This window comes from Stigmatopora argus, chromosome 14, assembly GCF_051989625.1.
Source record: "Stigmatopora argus isolate UIUO_Sarg chromosome 14, RoL_Sarg_1.0, whole genome shotgun sequence".
Lineage (NCBI taxonomy): Eukaryota > Metazoa > Chordata > Actinopteri > Syngnathiformes > Syngnathidae > Stigmatopora > Stigmatopora argus.
Window position 1 is genome coordinate 1,536,716 of NC_135400.1, and position 19,777 is coordinate 1,556,492.

A 19,777-nucleotide genomic window follows, 5' to 3' on the forward strand; every position below is an offset into this window, starting at 1 on the left:
TGCTTTTTCTTGCCAAATAAATTGAATTGAAATTGAATTGAATAAAATAAATTACAAATTTTCGATCGAAAAAAGCATTGTCAAACTCACTTTGACGCACGGATTTTACGTCATCTCGTAAAGCCAATCGGATGATGTGTTGTGGGAGGAAGAGGAAGTGGATGAAGGAAGCGTGGACGTTGATAGGATTCTCAACGAAGAGATGTATGAGAGGACAGACAAAGAGAGAGAGGAACTCTTCATTTGAAGGATTCTAATGAATAAATTTGTTTGAACAAAACAATCGTGAAACGAAGAAAAAAAGGTACGATTTCTGATTTTCGTCAGCGGGAAATTGTAGGTGCGCACTATATTCGAGTACTGCGTTTTTCCAGATTTTTTTGGCCCAAAATTACCTGCGTGTTATTTTCGAGTGCGCGTTATATTCGAGTAATTACGGTACTTATTTAAAAAAATGCTTACAACACATATAGAATATTCCATAATAATTCTAAGGTTGCAGGGTGGTGTAGAAGCCAAGCTTAACCTGTTTGGGGATGTCATATCCCAAACCTGCAGACAGGTTCAGTGAAATTACTTTCAGGTAAAAGACCACTCCAAAAGAAAGAGGGAGGAGGGAAAAGGAGATCGCCCAGCTCGTGCAAAGATGCCGACAACTCCGTAAAAACTGGAGGAAGACAACCCAGCCAGAGAGAGAGGGCCTGAAAGTCCTGTGGGAAGAGGTCAGGCAAAGACTATCCAGGCTTTGCAGAGCTGAACGCATCCGCAAGGGAAGCAAACGGAAGCAGAAAGAGCGAGCCAGCTTCTACAAGGACACTTTCAAACACGCCAGACAACTGCTGGAGGAGAAGTCTGGAATGCTCAAGACCACTGTTCCCTCTAAGCTGCGCGCGTGCGCAATTGCGCACTACTCTCGTCTTCTCTGCGCAGCAGAAATCCTATGGCGCGCAGTAAAAAAAAAAAAACGGATTTTTTTTTTTTTTTTTTTTTTTTTTTTTTTTTTTTTTTTTTTTTTTTTTTTACCCCTTTCTTCATGATGGGCTCGGTTCTAATGTCCAAAGAGCTCCAGTATTTGTATTTAATCATTAAACGCTGTTTTCGGCTGGATTTGACCGAATTTGAGAGCATTTTGAGCTGTTTGGCGAATGGACGTATATAGACGTTTTTTTGCCTCCATCGCGATATCATCACGACATTTTACCAAGGAATTCACTTCCCTGGGCTCGGTTCTAATGTCCAAAGAGCTCCAGTATTTGTATTTAATCATTAAATGCTGTTTTAGGATGGATTTGACCCGATTGCTGTCATTTTACGGCTCGGTTCTGCTACATCTGCCCGCCCAAGAGTGCTTATTCCCGGGCTGCCATTGATGGTAGACTAACATTGATTTTTACTATAATTTGGACAACACCGGCGGCGGGCCGGATTAAAAATCCTAACGGGCCGTATATGGCCCGCGGGCCGAGGTTGAAAAACTTGTACACACACGATCCGGGGGCGGGGCGAGCGCGCGAATCCCGTTTCGGCGAAACCTCCGTTCGGCCGAATGAACGTTCGGCGGAACGTCCATTCGGCGTCCTGCCCGTCTGTCAAACGTCCGTCGGCGAAACGTCTTTAGGCGAATCATCCGAGTACCGATGATGTCGCTCACACTGGTACTCAGTGCGCTCAGGGAGGTTGACTTTCTGCTCAGACCAACGAAAAATTAGAGGGAACATTGCTCAAGACCACCAGGGAGCTAATGGAACAGCACATCAGAAGGCAATACAGTGACCAACTAAGAGATGTCCCACTAGGAACACCAGGGTACATACCCCGGCCCTCACCATCAACGGCTGAGTTTAACACCATGCCCCCCATCTCAGCGAAGTCAGGCAAGAGGTGAAGTAGGCAAGGTCCTCATTAACACCGGGCCCCAATGGAGTCCCCTATAAGTTCTATAAAAACTGCCCCCCAAGGTATTAGAGCTACTCTGGTACCTAATGAGAACTGACTGTAAGAAGCAGCTCATTCCATCGGATTTGCAAAGGGCTGTAATGATCTTCATCCCGAAGGAAGTGAACTCCAAAGAAATAGGCCAATTCAGAAGCATCACCCTGAATGTAGAGGGGAAGATCTTCTCGGTGTTAGCCAGAAGGATGACCACCTACCTTCTAGAGAGTGACTACATCAATGCCAACTGCCAAAAAGCAGGAATCCCAGGCTTTTTTTAAAAAAGATACCAAAGCAGCACAAACACAAACTGAGCAGGAACGGACGGAGCTACCGCTACTGGCTGCCACTTGAGCGGCACCATCTTGGTTGCAGTAGCAAAAACAGATACAAACACAAGAAAAATATATTGTAGAGTTAGATAAAACTGAAACCACACACCAAGTTTTCCACAAGGTGGGGAACTTCTGCAGACTGAGACCGAGGTTGAAAATATGCAGAATCACTCTTCCAAGCGTATCCGAGCCAACTCCCTGGAAAGTTCAAGTTCTGGTGCTATTAGTTCACAGTCTACAGGAGGGTAATGTGGCCCTTGAAAATGAGGAAGATCTCTGCATCTACCGTGAGAAAGATGGATGAAAAAGCCATTTCATTCATCAGAAACTGGCTAAGTCTACCACGGGGCCTTTCCAAAACGGCCTCTTTGGAAGGAATGCACTGCAACTGCCACTGCAGTCAGTCTATCAGTCTGAGCTACAGGCAAGAGAAGTCTAGGCTGGTTCTCAAGCTAAGAGAGTCCACTGACCAGTCAGTTAGGAACGCCAACATCAAGGTTCCCACTGGCCCGAAGTGCCTGAGGTTGACCAAGCCGTCAATAGACTGCATCATCTGGAGATCATGGGCAGAGTCCAGGCAGGAAGAGCAGGGCTAGGATGGGGAGAACCACCACGATTCTGGTTCAAGGCTAACCGTAAAGAGAGGAAAGAGATGGTGGTGGCAGAGGTGACAATGATGGGGGAAGAGCGCTACAAAATGAAGGCCGTGTCGCAGGGCCGACAAGGAAGCTGGACAACCCGGGAGGGAGTTGTGAACCGAAACATCAGTTGGTCCGACCTGTGTAAGTTCCCACGGGCAAGGATCAGCTTCTTCTACCAGGTCAAGAGAGACACTAAGGCCCTTTTCCCGTGGTCAGGAGTGGGACATGAGCGTTGACCTCATCAGGCAGCTCCGATTCCCAATGGAGATCATCAGTACATCACTCCGCCCAGACATTGTGGGATGGTGCTCCAAGGCAGTGCACCTCATAGAACTAACAGTATCATCAAAGGAGGGGATTGAGGCCGCCTTCAAGCGCAAGAAGGCCAAATAATTGGAGCTGGCAGCTGAGTGCCAGGAAAAGGGCTGGAAGTGCACCATCTACTCAGTCAAGGTTGGCTGCCGAGGCTACGTTCGGCTGTCAACAACACGCCTTCTGATGGATGCAGGGGTGACTGGAAGCAACCTGAGAAGGCCATAAAAGAGCTGGCAGAGAAGGCAGAGAAAGGCAGATTTGGGCTCTGGCTGAGGAGGAAGGACAGGAGCTGGGGAAACAACAGCTAACCCCAACAACGGCTGCAGGAGCCAACAGCTATCAGCTGCAGGGGGTGACAGGGAGACGTCTCTGTCGCTTCTCCGCCACCAGGAGATGTTCCAGGATTAAAGGAGCGAAACATCAATGAAAGGTGGTTCGTGGCTGATGACCCTGCAGCTCTCCCGTGGGCACCGGAGGAGCTGCAACAGACAGCAGTGCGAAGCAGAAAAAAAATCCACCTGTACATCAACAGTGCGAAGGATGGATGCACATCCCCTTCTCGGCTCTTTTCATGTCTGCTGGTTGGTCGGCAACACTTTGGGTCGTACCAGTGCTTCCTCTTTTTGCTCCAGGTGAGGACCCAGTCTCCTGCCACCACTGTTGGTCTATTTGCTGTTAGGAAGCACAATCCCCGACTGCTAACCTGAATCTGATGCGCTTCTCCAAAGATTTCCCAACATAGCAAAATTTGCCTCGTCATCTAATTCCCATTGCGTAGTGAATAATGCCACTGAATGGTCAATCATAAAAAATGTTAGAAAATTTCAAACCAGTTGAAGAAAACATCTACAAATGAATAGACAATACTTCTTCCCTTCACTGTCATTTAATTTGATAATATCCATACGGAGTCTTTGAAATGGACATGATTTGGGGGATTGACCAAGCCTTTGCTTTTATTTCCATGGGGATTATATCGAGCACAGATAAAACAATCCCTTCAAAAAGATTTTCTGTTTAGAAAACAAATAAACCCAAAGTTGTATAGTGGCGGTGCACCCAGCCCAAAACCCCCATTGTTGAGACATGAGACTTCCCATGAGTCAATATAGCAAGCCCTCCCAAGAAAGCTTATAAACAAATTTTGTTCCCAAAATGCCCATTTCGCAGAGCATCTTATTTGTTCATCCACACCTTAAGTTTCAAATTTGGATTTTGCTGCTGCATTTTCATTAAAGTTTTATTTAATGAAATATTTCTGCCATAATATGTCGCTACCATCCCTGAAAAGGGCTTATTGGCAATTTCAGAAATCGATTCCAAATTCCCAAATCTTTTCCACTTCAATATCTGATCGACTGATCACCGTATTTACTCGCATATAAGCCGCCCGCGTGTATAAGCTGCACACAACCCTTAATTTTTTTAGAATTTTACAATTTCTCGAGTCTAAGCCGCCCCCGATTCCCAATTTTCACCTCCATATTCTTGGTTTTAATAGGGAGTACAAATGTGTTACTTTGAAGATAAAATCTTAAGAAAAATCATCACAAGTGGTATTTCTGAGATACTGTATGAATCAAAAGCTTAGCTTAGCGTTGCCTCATCTACCCAGATACTCCAGTCAGAGAGTGAGACGAAGGCACACAGATGATTCTTCAGCTTCTTTTATATCAAATCCAAGTAATTGACAATGTAGAGCACATGTGTCAAACCGATTCCGGCGAGGGCCGCAGTGGGTCCTGGTCTTTGTTCCAACCGATCCAGTGCCGACATTTTAACCAATCAGGTGTCTTCTAAAATAAGAGGCACCTGACTTTAATTAACTGATTACACTTGCAAAAGGTATCCTCTTGTTGAGTTGGAATGAAAACGTGCACCCACTGCGGCCCTTTGAGGACCGGTTTGACACCCCTGATGTAGAGCATTCTACTTTGACAACACATTCCAGTCAACTTTGATGAAGAATGAATCAAACGTTCGCGGTGCTCTCTACTAAAGACTACAACTCAAACTACAACTATAGGACCCCAAGCTGTCCGCCTAGGTTCCTGAACGAAAAGAAGGATATAACCTGCCTTTTAATGAAAACAACGGAAAACATAGGACATTTATAACAATCACAGTGGAATTTTGTTTTATTTCAAAATCAAGGCTACTCGCGTCTGGCCAGTCAAAGCTCGTTTAACTAGGTTATACGTCAGTGCCCTAGGTAAGATGGCTCTGCTGGACCTAGGTAAGATGGATGTGCCATTTGCTGTTCCATTAGCAAAATCATTCCCAAAGGAAATAGGTATTAATGTATTAGATGTGTGCGTCACACATTTACAAATAGAAATATGTTTTGGAGACCAAACTGCAGCTATTAGTCGCGACAGTAAGTGAGCAGGTGCAACTGCCATGCCAGTGGCTGTGATTAACCCATTGTTTGCCAGTAATGCAATAATGGGCAACACCGTGACACATCGAAAACACACCCACACACACACAATAACTAACATATTAGCCCATTGTATACATTTTAAACCTAATCAGTTTAGCTGTTTGTGCATCGAAATGGGGTGATAATACTCCTCCCTCAAAACATTTAGTAGCGGTCAATATATTATATCCTGTTCAAGTTTTGCCCATTCCATTAATTCTTAGATTATGCATCTACATAAAGAATTGTATTACTCAGAGGTTGATATACCATACTTTGGAAGTGCTAATGATGACCATACACTAGCACTTGTTTTATGCCATGAAAGGCCTGCCAAATCTTGGTCGTCTAGTGCAAAATATAGCTAATTTTCAAATTTCCAGAAAATTGGTTTTAGAAATGAGAGCCACATTCCCTAAGTAATTTAGAACCCATCCACCACCAGTTTGTCAAACCCAAAAGCGACAAACAATCTGTTTCGTGTCTTAGCTAGAGGTTTTGGTTCTTGGAGAATTATCAATTTACCATTTTTTAAGATTGTCCTTGCCAGTCATTCCATTAGTACAGTAATACCTTGAGATAAGAGATTAAGGCGTTCCGGGATCGTGCTTGTATGTCAATTTACTCGTATCTCAAATCAAATTTTCCCATGGAAATGAATTAAATACAAATCTGTTCCCACCCTCTGAAAAACACCAAAAAACATGACATTACAATGGAAAAACATCTTTTAATTTGTTATAATTCATGACCTACTCAAATTAACAAATATCTAGATGTTATGATCTTATATTCTAAAAGGTGACATTTTTCAGTACAGACAGACGTGAAATGCGCGGGAGGGAGAGGGAGTGGGAGCGAGAAGGAGAGGGAGAGAGAGGGAGAGGGAGAGAGGGGGAAATTTAACTTAAATGAACTTAGATTACTATACACACTTAAAAATATCTTAAAAATCTTCCGTTTCAGTAAATTTAAACCTTGTGCAATAACAGAGGCAAAGATGTTCATGTATTCTACCGTGGCTTACGAGCCGGAACTTCCTGGCTTCTCCATGGCTCACAACAAAGTGTTCCTGTTTTAAAATTATCGAACAAGCCATGACTCGTTTTGAAGGCTTTCGCTGGTATCTTTTTCAGATGCTTCTTTTGCTTTCAAATCCATGTAGATTCCACTGGCTTTTTCGCAGATTATGGACTCGGTCACGCTATGGATGCTTGTCGTTATCTTTTCGCGAGGGACATGCGACGAGAAAGACAAAAGCGATGCTATTCTCACAAGCAGCCTCTCGCATACTTGGCCACCCGGACGACCGCATCGGGAACCATATGGTATGCTCGTATCTTAAATTTGTCTCGTATCTCAATTCAAAAATGTGCTCAGAATTTTCCTTGCATGAAATTGCTTGTATGTCAAGGTATTACTGTACTCTAACATTTAGCTGCATTAAACCCTGTAATTCCAATGCCAAGTCTGTACGTTTTAAACCTAAATTCTCTCAATTTGTATGCCTTCAAAGCACTAGAAAGCAACCTCATCAAGTTGACATCAATTGTTCAATGCTTATGCAATCCGTAAATATTCTTATGGTCATTATTATGATGCATGACAAAGCATATTCCACCCGCCCATGACAGAACATGGAATGTCTTCCGTGCATTGAAAACACTCCATGTCTCGCCAGTCCTAAGGAAATATTATGCCTATTCTAAAATCAATTAATCTATCCAAACCAGCCAACTACCCTCTGCCTAATTGGTTGAATGAACAACGCACTCGTAAACGGAACAAACACATTTAAATTAACTTGGATTAATATATACAGACACTCAAACATACGTTTAAAGTAACTTTACACAAAACTGAATTCTAATTTTGTTTTAGTCTTTTTTTTTTTTAAACCTTCGTTCTGGCCGGGTTAGTTGTTTGCAATGTTCCCTCTAAGCTGCGCGTGTGCCCAATTGCGCACTACTCTTGTCTTCTCTGCGCACAGCAAATCAAATGGAGCGCACAAAATAAAATCCCTTTTTTTTTTTTTTTGCTGTGAGGCCGACGCGCGAACCAATCATCCGCCGGGCTGCCCGTTCATAGATATTAATCATTACATTTTATTGTTACTAAATCATTTATGTGTAGTAGACATACACCTGCTTATGGCAGGTGTGATACTGGTGTGTGCCCATAGCGAGCAATGATGATGTTGCTCACACCGGTACTCAGTGTGCTCAGGGACGTTGTCTTTCTGCCCAGACAAATAAAAATTAGAGGGAACAACTTGTTTGCCACGCCTCCACCCTCAAGTTCGCTATCAATGGGCTGTTTGCTGTTGTACTACGTATTCCCTTCAGAATATTCCGAAAATGATGCACACAAATGTCCTCACAATAGGATAACACACGACCACTTGCCAACGAGAAGTAGTCTTGTAGTATTAGCGATTGCTCCGCTGCTCATAAGAACATCAGGGGCACTGGCTCCCAACTCCCTCGTTGTAATATCTCTGGTCGCAACCGCTTTGAACGGCGCCTATGAGAGAGAGTTGCGACCAGAAATATTCCGAAGAGGGAGTTGCGAGCCAGTGCCTCTGATGTTCTTATGAGCAGCGAACGAGAAGTAATATAATACTCCTCGTATTAGAAAATAACAGGAAATGCAACACCTGAGCTTCCCACGTATTGATTGTGGGTAATTAAGTTTTATTCTGAGAAAGAGTGCCTTGGTCTATTGGCGTTGTGTGCACGAGTATACTTCATTACCCAGAAAGCCCTCTTTTTGCCTGCGCATGAGCATTGCGCGTTTCCGGGTCGAAACTCCTCTGAATAAATCGTTCGGTGCTTGTAGATATTGTTATACACGAAAGAGATGCAGCAAAAAAAGACAGTGCGCTACAATGATAAACAGCCTCTGTGGCCTCATGGCCACCTGGCTTGGTCGCATCTCGAAATTTTGATCGTATCAGGGGCGAATTATTCGATCAAAATTTTCGTCGTACCACGAGAACTTCGTAGGACGAGCATGTTGTATCACAAGGTACCACTGTATCCTGTTTTTGGTGTTTTTTTTAGAGGCTTGGAATGAATTAAGTCTTTAATGGAATTTACAATTTCAAACTTTAAAGTCTAATTCATCATCATATTTAATTTTTTTCTAAGTCTGAATGATCATCATCAGATTCACCAAACAATTGATTCCATTCTTCTTGAGCAAGGGGAGTGCTCCCTGGGCAGACTCGTTTCCCTGGAGCAAATGTTTTAACATTTTTACAACCCTATATTATCCTATAAACTTGCCCAGGCTATTTGGAGAGGGCTGGCTTTTGTAAAATAAGGTAGATGGTTGCGATCTAGCAGACAAAGACAGGTTCTACGTCTCCCATTATACATAACAGCTGCGGAGGGGACTTTTTCACCGGCAGTGGGGAGTGTATAATGCGCACCCGAACTTTGCTTCAGTTTTTTAGTACTAAAGTTTGCACGTTATGCTCGAATAAATACGGTATAGCGTAATTACTCGCATATAAGCCGCCTGCGCATATAAGCCGCCTGCGCATATAAGCCCATCCCTTAAAATTGTTGAATTTTACAATTTCTCGCGTATGAGCCGCCCCCTGATTCACAATTTTCGCCTCCATATTTATGGTTTTATTGGAATACAAATGTGTTACTTTGAAGGGAAAATCTTAAGAAAAATCATCACAGGTGGTATTTCTGAGATACTGTATGAATCAAAACCAAATTATTAGAGTCAATATCACAAGTTAATATGCCTGTCTTTGTAAATGCAAAATATAAAATTATTCAATTTGAATAAAGAAATAATTCTATCTTGGTGAAAACCAGGTGCTTTTTAATGACATAAATTACAATTTTACAAGTTTAAGATGTTGTAGTGGCCAAATTGCTGCTAATGTTGAAATATCTCGATTTTATTCGATGGTTCATATTACTGCAATAATTGTCACTTTCAAACAAGAAATACAAAGAAAAAAAAATCAAAGCATAATTTTGTTTTATTTCATAATCACAAATGTACAATCATGGCTGTTCTCTGCACGTACACAAATTCAAAAAGGAAGTAACATAAGCACAACCAGGAAATATGCCCATAGCGGTATACACAGTGTTCACCAAGTCTCTGGGTGCAATAATAACATACACATTACGCAGGTACCAAGGTTTATATCTTAATCGACTGCAAGACCTTCGATCAGCCTTAACTATTGTAATGTGCTGACATGGTAAACGCTACGGTCAGAGCACGTTTAACTACGGTAAAATGGCGGCGCACTGAGAGAACAATAGCAGACACAAGTAAGTGTACTCGCGTCTGGCCAGTCAAAGCACGTTTACCTACGGTAAGATGGCCGTGCCCCAGAGTGAGGAAACGTGAGTTTTTTCACGTTTTATGCAAGATAGTTTATTTTTTCCTTGAATTATATTAATAGATGTCAAAATACATTTTGTTTAGCGTTTTATCTGTTTATCTTGTCTTTATTTTGAAATAAATTACCGTATTGGCCGCATTGTCCTGCGTCATGACATCACGGCGCCATTTTGTCATGATGTCATCGTGTCATGGTGTTGTCAACTTGCAGTTTTGTGCATGTCGTGTTTTTATGCGCATATAAGCCGTACCCTCGATGCAGTCAAAAAAATGTGTCCGACAAAAGCGGCTTATATGCGAGTAAATATGGTACCTTTTTCCTCATTTTGTTAAACTGGCCAGCATAGTCATATTTTGACATTCATAAATTTAAGCGTTTATACCTCGAGGCGGATTGGTTATCAACAAATTTTCATTCCGTACACACGAGACGTTGTTCCGGGCTATTATCATTAGCTGATTTACTGTTGGATTTACCCATCTTGGAGTAAATTCATATGTATCACCCATAGTGACTATATCAACTTTACTGGATCAGGGCTGCAATTTCCCCATACTCCTGTTTATCCTTAGGTTATCAAAACAAAAGCATCACAATCATCCTCCCACGAATAGATATCTATATGATCGAATAACTGAGTTCACACATTCGGAATCCTCTCACGAATGGACACATTCACGTGGACTCCCCAGAGTTGTCTTCAACTCTTTTGGAAAAGTTGTCAACCTTGAGTACCCAGGTGTGTAGCTGAAGTCCAGCCCATTAGAAGGATTTTATATGCCGTGGCCACAGTCTTCAGCAGATGTCGGCTCAGCCTTTGGATCCCTTACGGTATATTGACTCCCAAGCTCGAAGGACCAATAAGTTATTGCCAATATATTTTATATTGTTTTGAAATTGGACATTTTTCCAAAGTGTGTCATCTACCACGCCCTCAGGCGTGCAACAAATATTTACATTTAATTTGCACAATGCATCTCTTCCCAACAAATTTACTGGTGTCTGCTCGGATACCAGAACTGGCATTGTAGTTGTTTCACCTCACCGTTAGTTGAACTGGAGCTGTCATTGGTATTGTTTGAATTGTTCCCGAGAATCCCCCTGTTTTGACGAATTTGCCAGACATAGGAAGGTCTCATCTTATCTCATTTTCTGAACCGCTTTATTCTCATTAGGGTCAGCTGACTCCGGGCCAGAGGTGGGGGACACCCTGAATTGGTGGCCAGCCGATTGCAAGGCACAATGAGACAGACAACCATACACACTCACACCCATACCTAGGGGCAATTTAGAGTGTCCAATATGCCTACCACGCATGTTTTTGGAATGTGGGAGGAAAGCGAAGTACCCGGAGGAAACCCACGCAGACCCGGGGAAAACATGCAAACTCCACACAGGTGGACGTGACCTGGATTTGAACACAGGACCCCAGAGCTGTGAGGCTGATGCGCTAACCACTCGCCCCACCGGCCAGACATAGGAGAAAGGTACGAAGTGTATTTGGGCTCAAACAAGTGTAGGTTGCTCCAGTGTCAGCCAACATAGCTATTTGTTTCCCTGCAATTTGGACTTCTATCACTGGTTCATTTCTTGTTATAGATGTGAGTATTGGCAACTGACGTTCCGCTGCAGGCTTCTCTGGGCACCCCTAATATATCCCCAGCATCTTGGAGGAGCCTGAGGAGGAACACCCTGTTGCTGATTTCTCCTCCTCGCTCTGCCCTTCGATGCCGTCTGAGGCTGCCTCCTTGACTGTAGAACTTGCTGGGCATACACATTGACGACTGGAAGGGGTCAGGACTGCCACGGCTGTTGGAGATGGAGTTGGTGCTTCCGCGCTTGACTTGAGTTCTTCGGCTGAGGCTTGAACCCTCCTTGTTCTTGGTGGACAGTTCCCCAAGCTGTAGCTGAGCTACTTTCCTTTGCAGTTCGCTTTCTTGGTCCTTCAGCCGTTGTTCATTCCGTCTGTATTTTTTGATGGCATGCACCACGTGCTCACAGAACTCTTGCTTCGACTTTGACGCTAGTCCACCAACACCCTCCAGTCTGCTTGTCACTGGAGTTGGCATGGCTTGTTCTGAATAGCTTCATCATCAGAGGACTTGTCAACAACCTCTTCTGTTTCTTGTTTCCACCTTTTGAGCTACCGACTGATGTATCCGGCAGGGTTTTCCGTATTGGTGATCAGGTGTCCTTTCAGGGCCCTGGGATCAATCTTAATTGGATATTCCCTCCTCAATGTTGCCCACAAGTCTCCCCGGTACCGATTGAACACAACTCCATCCGCCTCTGGGTTACGTATCCAATGATGTCCCTTCAGGTACAGGACAAATTACATTGTTGGTATTCCCAGAACTCTTGCCCACACTGCTTTGCTGTCGCCCACTCCCAGTATTTTGCCCACTTTGTCTTCTTAAAGCGCCCTTATCCACTTGCTGGCACCCTCATTAATAGCAGGAACCTGCGCCACAAATTCCTAAAGGTTCAAGGTTGTCCATGGTACAGACGCTCCCCTACTTACGAACATTCGAGTTACGAACAACGGTACATACGAACATGTCTGCGCATAGGTTTTTTCCCCCTTTTTTTCCCAAGATGGTGCCGTCACGCGGAAGCCAGTGACAGTAGCTCTGTATTTTCTTATGTTTTTCGTGTTTTACAGCCCTTCTATCTTTTTTTAAATTACATTTTAATATTTCTTAATACATTCCTCTTTACTTTACTTTGTACAGACGCTCCCCTACTTACGAACGAGATAGGTTCCGAGCGATTGTTCATAAGTTGAATTTGTTCGTAAGTTGCTCAGTGCTATATTTTGTATTATAATTTATGTTTAAGACCTATATAAGTATATTGAAGGTTTATATAAGTGCATTTGTATTAAGGCTTGTGTAAGTAACATGCATTGGTTTGTACTGAAAAAGACATTTAATAACATGGAGAGAATACATACAGTACTGTATACATACATTAGAGAGAGAGAGAGATTTACTAGAAACTGGCCGAAAGAAGCTATCTAATGACGATTGCAGTTTTCATCATAAATGATGCGGTAGCACTGCATGGCATCATTCAATTGATTTGCAAACTTTGTGCAACGTTCAATATTTGGGTCCTGCTGCTCGATCTTTGTTTATAAATGGTACTGACGGTCGAATGATTCAAGTTGTATTCACGTGCAACGCTCACCACTTTCTCACGCGCATCAAGCTTCGTTATTATTGCCACTCATTTCAAATGAAATGGCTTGCCTCTTCCTTGCACCTCCCTCAATAGAAGCCTTTCGCTTTTCACCAACCATATTGAATAATGGATGCACGAGATATTTAATGATAAAAATGAAAAAGGTTCTTTGCGCACTAGAGATACGTTCACGCACTTCCGCACTGCAACGAAGTGGGCAGAGGAAGGTAGATGCTGGGTGAGCTGAGCTCTCACAGCGCCAGGCGTCGGTATTAGCGGCGGAAAGAAGCACTACTCGGAAAAAGGCGCGCAATACAAAATTGAACTTACGAACATTTTTCGACATAAACGCAATTTGCAGACATGTTCGTATGTACCGTTGTTCGTAACTCGAATGTTCGTAAGTAGGGGAGCGTCTGTACTTTTTACTTTAATGTTTTTACAACTTTCTTTGTTCTGTGAACCTGGCTTCTTTCGGCTACTTCTTGTAGTGCTTCTTTCCGCCGCTAATACCGACACCTGGCGCTGTGAGAGCTCAGCTCACCCAGCATCCACCTTCCTCTGCCCAGTTCGTTACAGTGCGTAAGTGCGTGAACGTATCCAGTGTGCAAAGAACATTATCATTAAATATCTCGTGCATCCATTATTAAATATGGTTGGTGAAAAGCGAAAGGCTTCTAGTGAGGGTGGTAGTGCAAGGAAGAGGCAAGCCATCTCATTTGAAACGAAAGTGGCAATAATAAAGAAGCTTGATGCGGGTGAGAAAATGGTGAGCGTTGCACGGGCATACAACTTGAATCGTTCGACGATCGTTCGTTAAATGTTTTTTTCAGTACAAACCAATGCAGGTTACTTATACAAGCCTTAAACATACAAATGCACTTATATAAACCTTCAATATACTTATATAGGCCAGAGACTTGCGCACAGACAGCAGCCCTAACATTTTTTAGTTGTAGTACACATTGATACACACAATAATTTAGTCTGTTCTCATAGCGACTGTATGACTGATTTCACAAGCACAAGCTGGCTTGAACACTCATAGGTGGGTTACCTTCCGGACCAAAAGATCTCTGGTATTCCCATGAGAAAACCAACTCAGTGTGACGGCCGCGGGCCAGCTGCCCTCTTTTCAGTAATCTTTTCCTTCCATCCAATGAGATTCCAATCAGCTGATTAACAGCTGGACTCAAGTCTTTTTTTAAATAAAATACACAGAGACCTTTTTGGTCTCAATGCAAGTGAGCTCTTCCCTCCTATCTTTTTCAACACAAGTCCTTATTGCCTGGGAAGTTACAATTATAATTATTACAATTAGAACTACCGCTTTGATGCCAGCCACTCAAACATACAACGTATGGCCAATCAAATGGTAAGAAATTGTACCTTATTACGGAACTACGGCCGTAAAACGGTGCGCGCGGAGCAGTCAGCATACAACGCCTCTCCCTTTGGCTCCTGGTTCTGTCACGCAAATTATTGGAGTTTGAAGAAAATGCACACTATGCTCCGGTTCCAGACAGGAGGCAAAACTCGGCCAGCATCTCTTATAGGCTGAGCACAGTACAGTGAAAACATGGACATCTGCACTCTTTCGTCATCGTCTTGGCCAAAACACATCTTCTGATATCTTTCTTGGTAGGTCAGCCAGACCCCTGCTCACATAAACACAGGATGTTATCAAGACTATCGGGCGCCACAATATTCCACAATAGTATCATTAATTCAGGTCTACAACTACTCAAATGTGTCCAAACGCCTAAACGCAGCACTTCTGTGGTAATAGAATTTAAGCAATAAAACAACATTATTTACCGATAATTTAACCCACCAGGCGAAACTGAATACGTAACTAATTGGTAAGGCAAAGTCTGTCTTATCGCTAAATTTACTTTGGAGTCTTCTAATCACTCAGTAAAGATACTAAGGGGCTAAAGAAACATTTTATTGCTTTTGCTTCATGGCTTGACGTGGTCTGTGCGTTGCAGGTCTTTTTTTGTCTTCACCAGCAATCAATTGTTATTAAATATGATTTACTAGTAGTAGATAGGCTTACTCTATTGTTCTCTGTATTTTCAAACCTCCTTCACTCATCAAACCACGCATGCACTCACGAAGCTCAATTCACTTGTAACTCTACTTACAAAATTAATCTGTTCCAGAAGTGGTTTCACCACTTGAATCTTTTGTAGAGACACATTTTACATGTAAAAGCACTAATTTGTTCCAGTGTCCCCAATAATACCAACTAAACGCTTTAGAAATGATCAAATTATTCCGATGTTTTATGAAATATGTGAGAAACATACAAAAAGAGGAATAAACTTAAGAAAATTATCAAGTCATTAAAATAAATAAACAGAAAACATTTCAATTGTTTTTGTAAAGGTGACTGCGTAAGTGAGAGAGGAGGAGGCAAACATTTGGCAACTGACAAAACATGCAAACACACAACCTAACAACTTCAAATTATGAATTCAAAGGAATGTAACTGTCTTGGGTTCCATTAAGAAAAATAAAGAAAAACGTTGCATTTACCACTCTAGAAAAACTGTTGAAATCTGTGACGACAAACGGCGGTCGAAGGCACACAAAAAGCATCAGCTCCCTCCGATAGCAATGGTTGTTCGGGGACAGTTAATGGGAGGCCAGGGAGGTGTTGAGAGAACCAATGGGAGAGAAATTATATCATGCCAAATTGAAAATAAAATCCAAGACATTGGAAGTTTATTTACGTTTCAGCAGTGGCGGTCGGTGCATGTTCTTGTAGCACCTTCAACGTATCAATCCAACCCTCAAAAACTATTTTATGGCTATAAAACCTCTACTGCAGCTAGAGCTGTGACACATAAAAAATAATCAATAAATCAATGCACAAAAATTGGGTAAAATCCACTTCCTAGCAGCATTTTATGATTAAATAGAAATACTGGAGCTTTTCACACATTAAAACCACCAGGCCAGGGGGGCGATTTTCCCGGGAAAAGACAGCGATAAACGTAAATTATAAATTTATGACAGGACATCCTAGCAGCACTTAGTGATTAAATACAAACACTGGAGCTTTTCAGATATGAGAACCGGGCCCACAATTGAAATATTATTTAGGAATATAGCCATATTTTACTCACCAAAAATCATTTTTAACTGTACACAATATCCATCTTCCTTTTTTTCTTCCTTCTTTCCTATTGCCATCGAAGCTAATGATGAAAGTCGAGCCTGTCCTGTCATATTTCTGGCATAGTCCGTTTTGAAAATGGCTTTAAATCAAAACAACAATATACTATTTGCTTGTGGAGCTAAGTTGGCGCACTGAAAGTGCCGCACACACCATTTTCCCGGCTGTAACAGGCTTGCTAGCTTCGGAGTTGACCGCCCTTTCTTAATGATGTTGAAAATGATTTTTTTCTGGAAAATAGCTTTGTGAGAGAAATCTGCAACAGAATCCATTTGTTTTGGCCACTGTCGGCCATTGTGGGTGGAGTTTGCGATCTCTGGCTGCTTTGGCCCGCCTACTAGCCAATCATAGTTGCTGAAAGCAATGACATGTCCCAGCCAGCAAAATGCCAACGCCTATGAAAAATCATTGTGGGGTTGCCAATTCGAAATCTGATTGGTTAAAAGCAACAGTCTTGTTTAATGCAGCAGACCCTGCAGAACTGATTTTGAAGGCTTTGAGGCAGATCTGATCTGGCAACAAATAATGGCTGAAATGTGTTTGGTTAAATGCTTCAATATGAAAACACATCTGGAAGCAGTGCAACCAGGGGGGAAAGCAATGAAAGGAAGCTGACAGACCATTTGGAATAATAAGTATTGATGGACAACATATAATATGATTCAGATATTTCTTAGGCCAGCAGAGACTGCCCCACCACTGCGTTTCAGGGATGTTTGATTTGGATAACTTTGATTGTTTTTTTAACCACAACCTTGAATTTTTTTCCCCAGAATGTATGTTTTGTACCTTGAATTTCCTCTGTATCCTGATAAAAAAAAATCCCATTAAGGCGTTTTGTAACGTGTATATTTCCTATATAGATTTTTTTATAAGTAGAGGTTTTGAGGTTGAGGTATGTATTGTTGTTTTCACTTGTCTGTCCATCCTGCCATATCACTGTATTGTCATACTGTACAAAACAATTACTATTTGCTAGATCATTAAAACACTTTCAAAAATACATTTACCTTATTATATCCTTATATTATATTTTATTTTTTCATAAAGATAATGACTTGATTATGCATATGTGCATTCTTGTGCAGAACATGGACAGGACCAGCGTGGAGTCCTGCTCAAAGCATCTCCTCTGTTCTCATATCAATTCAATCTTTGATGACAGAGAAACCTTATCACAACGAACCAGGATTTGAACAGGTAAACTCTGTAGGCTTTCATTTTCATTTTTTTTTAAATACACATCAATTCATTATTTTATCACTTTGGGAGACTTTACTGAATAATAAACCAAAAAATGGATATAACAGAGTTCTATTCCCATTTTAATGTTGGCCTGAAACCCAGAGTTGGTTACTGGACACGATGTTGCGGAAGGTAGGCTTTTTAATGCGCTGCACCCTTGCTTCATTGCTATAGTGATCAGCATTTGTTGCTGTTTTTTCCAAGAATTTTAATAGTTTTATCGTAAAAGGTGGTTAATAAATCTTGTGTTGGAAATTACCCCAACATGAATTTAGCTGATATATTTCCGTTTGACCAAGCGGTGAGCTGAGTGGATATATCACATACAAATTGACCAGTCTATAAGTAGCCTATTCTGTTGTTTTGATCAATGAAATTTATTGAAGACTGCTTTCAAAAAGTGACAAATTATGTTTTTCCAATGAATAATTGTGATGGTAACATGGGCACCAAAACGACAAAGATTCAACCGGCATTTTGGCCTCAGCCTCGGTTTAATATTTTTTAAGGGCGTCCCGGTGGGGCGAGTGGTTAGCACGTCGACGTCTCAGCTCTGGGGTCCTGGGTTTAAATTGGCCACCAATTCAGGGTGTCCCCCCGGAGTCAGACCCTAATGAGGATAAACCGGTTCAGAAAATGAGATGAGATATTTTTTAATCGCTACGCTTACTTGTAAAGTTGAGAGGCGTAAAACCTAAGATATTTACCATTCATTAGGCGCCTGTGATCCGATTTTAATGGGGCCAAAGATCCTTTCAGGTCCAGCGCACTCTCTCACTCACTTGTCTTGTATTATGAGGATTCTGTCTCCAGTTTGAACGTGTATGGTAAAATCTCCCCAGAATCAGGTTCTTTAGGACTCACTTTTTTCTCTGAACCAAATCTTTGTTTTCGTCTTGTTGCATGATAAAGACAACCAGTCTCGATTCTTTCCACTGAGTCTCTAGGAACCTGCATTTAAAGCCACCTGTTAACTCCTTATTTCTGATGGTTCCGTGCGTGTTCATTCCCATATAAGAACTCCAGTAAAAAGCCACTTGTTCTAAGCCAAATAGTTGATTAACTTGACAGAGGAGTAATATAATTACCAAAACTCTGCCTTGTAAGCATTATTAGACAAGTTGAAAACAAACCAAAGAGTTCTCTGATTGGTCAGCAGTCCATTAACTTGTGCCCGTCGTCCGTGAGGTGTGGGGGATTTCGGTTTCCCAGATGTGCATTCTTCTTAGGAGATAAGGGAGCGTCCAGACACCCTGTGGAGGAAACTCATTTCAGCCACTTGTATCCGGGGTCTCGTTCTTTCGGTCACAACCCACAGTTCGTGACCATAGATGAGGGTGGGACGTAGATCGACCGGTAAATCCTCACATCACTAGAGACGCTGCACCGATCCGCCTGTCGATCTCCCGCTCCATTCATCCGTCTCTCGTAGACAAGACCCCAAGGTACTTAAACTCCTCCACCTGGGGAAGGGCCTGGTCCCTGACCCAGAGAGGGCACGCCACCTTTTTCCGACTGAGGACCATGGTCTCAGATTTGGAGGTGCTGATTCTCATCCCAACCGCTTCACACCCGGCTGCGAATGGTTCCAGTGAGAGCTGGAGATCACGGCCTGATGAAGCCAACAGAACCACATCATCTGCAAAAATCAGGGAGGCAATAATGAGGCTACCAAACCAGACCCGCTCAATGCCACGGCTACGCCTAGATATTCTGTCCACAAATGTAATTAACAGAATCAGTGACATAGAGCAGCCCTGGCGGAGTTCAAACCCCACTGGAAACGGATCCGACTTACTGCTGGCTGCGCGGAGCAGACTCTGACTCCAGTCATATACGTATCAGGGGTTCCGGAACCCCATACTCCCGGAGTACCCCCCACAAGAGTCCCCGGGGGACATGGTCGCTCGCCTTCTCCAAGTCCACAAAGCACGGCCAGGGCGAAAACCACACTGCTCCTCCTGAATCCGAGATTCGACCTTCCGGTGGACCCTCCTCTCCATTACCCCGGAATAGACCTTCCTGGGGAGGCTGAGGAGTGTGATTCCCCTTAAATTAATAGCACACCCTCTGGTCCCCCTTTTTAAAAGGGGGATCCACCACCCCGGTCTGCCAATCCAGATTTCCACGCAATGTTGT

General features: G+C 42.6%; 1 protein-coding gene across 8 annotated transcripts in view; it reads left to right on the top strand.

The window, feature by feature from the left end:
- Window positions 1–19,777, top strand: part of ube2z (ubiquitin-conjugating enzyme E2Z) — a 92,642-nt gene that overhangs the window by 43,808 nt on the left and 29,057 nt on the right. For 7 of the 8 annotated variants that reach the window (XM_077618503.1, XM_077618505.1, XM_077618504.1 and 4 more), the window contains one exon: window positions 17,482–17,593. In XM_077618503.1, the coding sequence (XP_077474629.1) occupies window positions 17,482–17,593 (112 nt within the window). Of the gene's footprint in view, window positions 1–6,810; window positions 6,974–17,481; window positions 17,594–19,777 lie in introns of all 8 variants that reach the window. The other variant, XM_077618509.1, reaches the window with a different exon arrangement.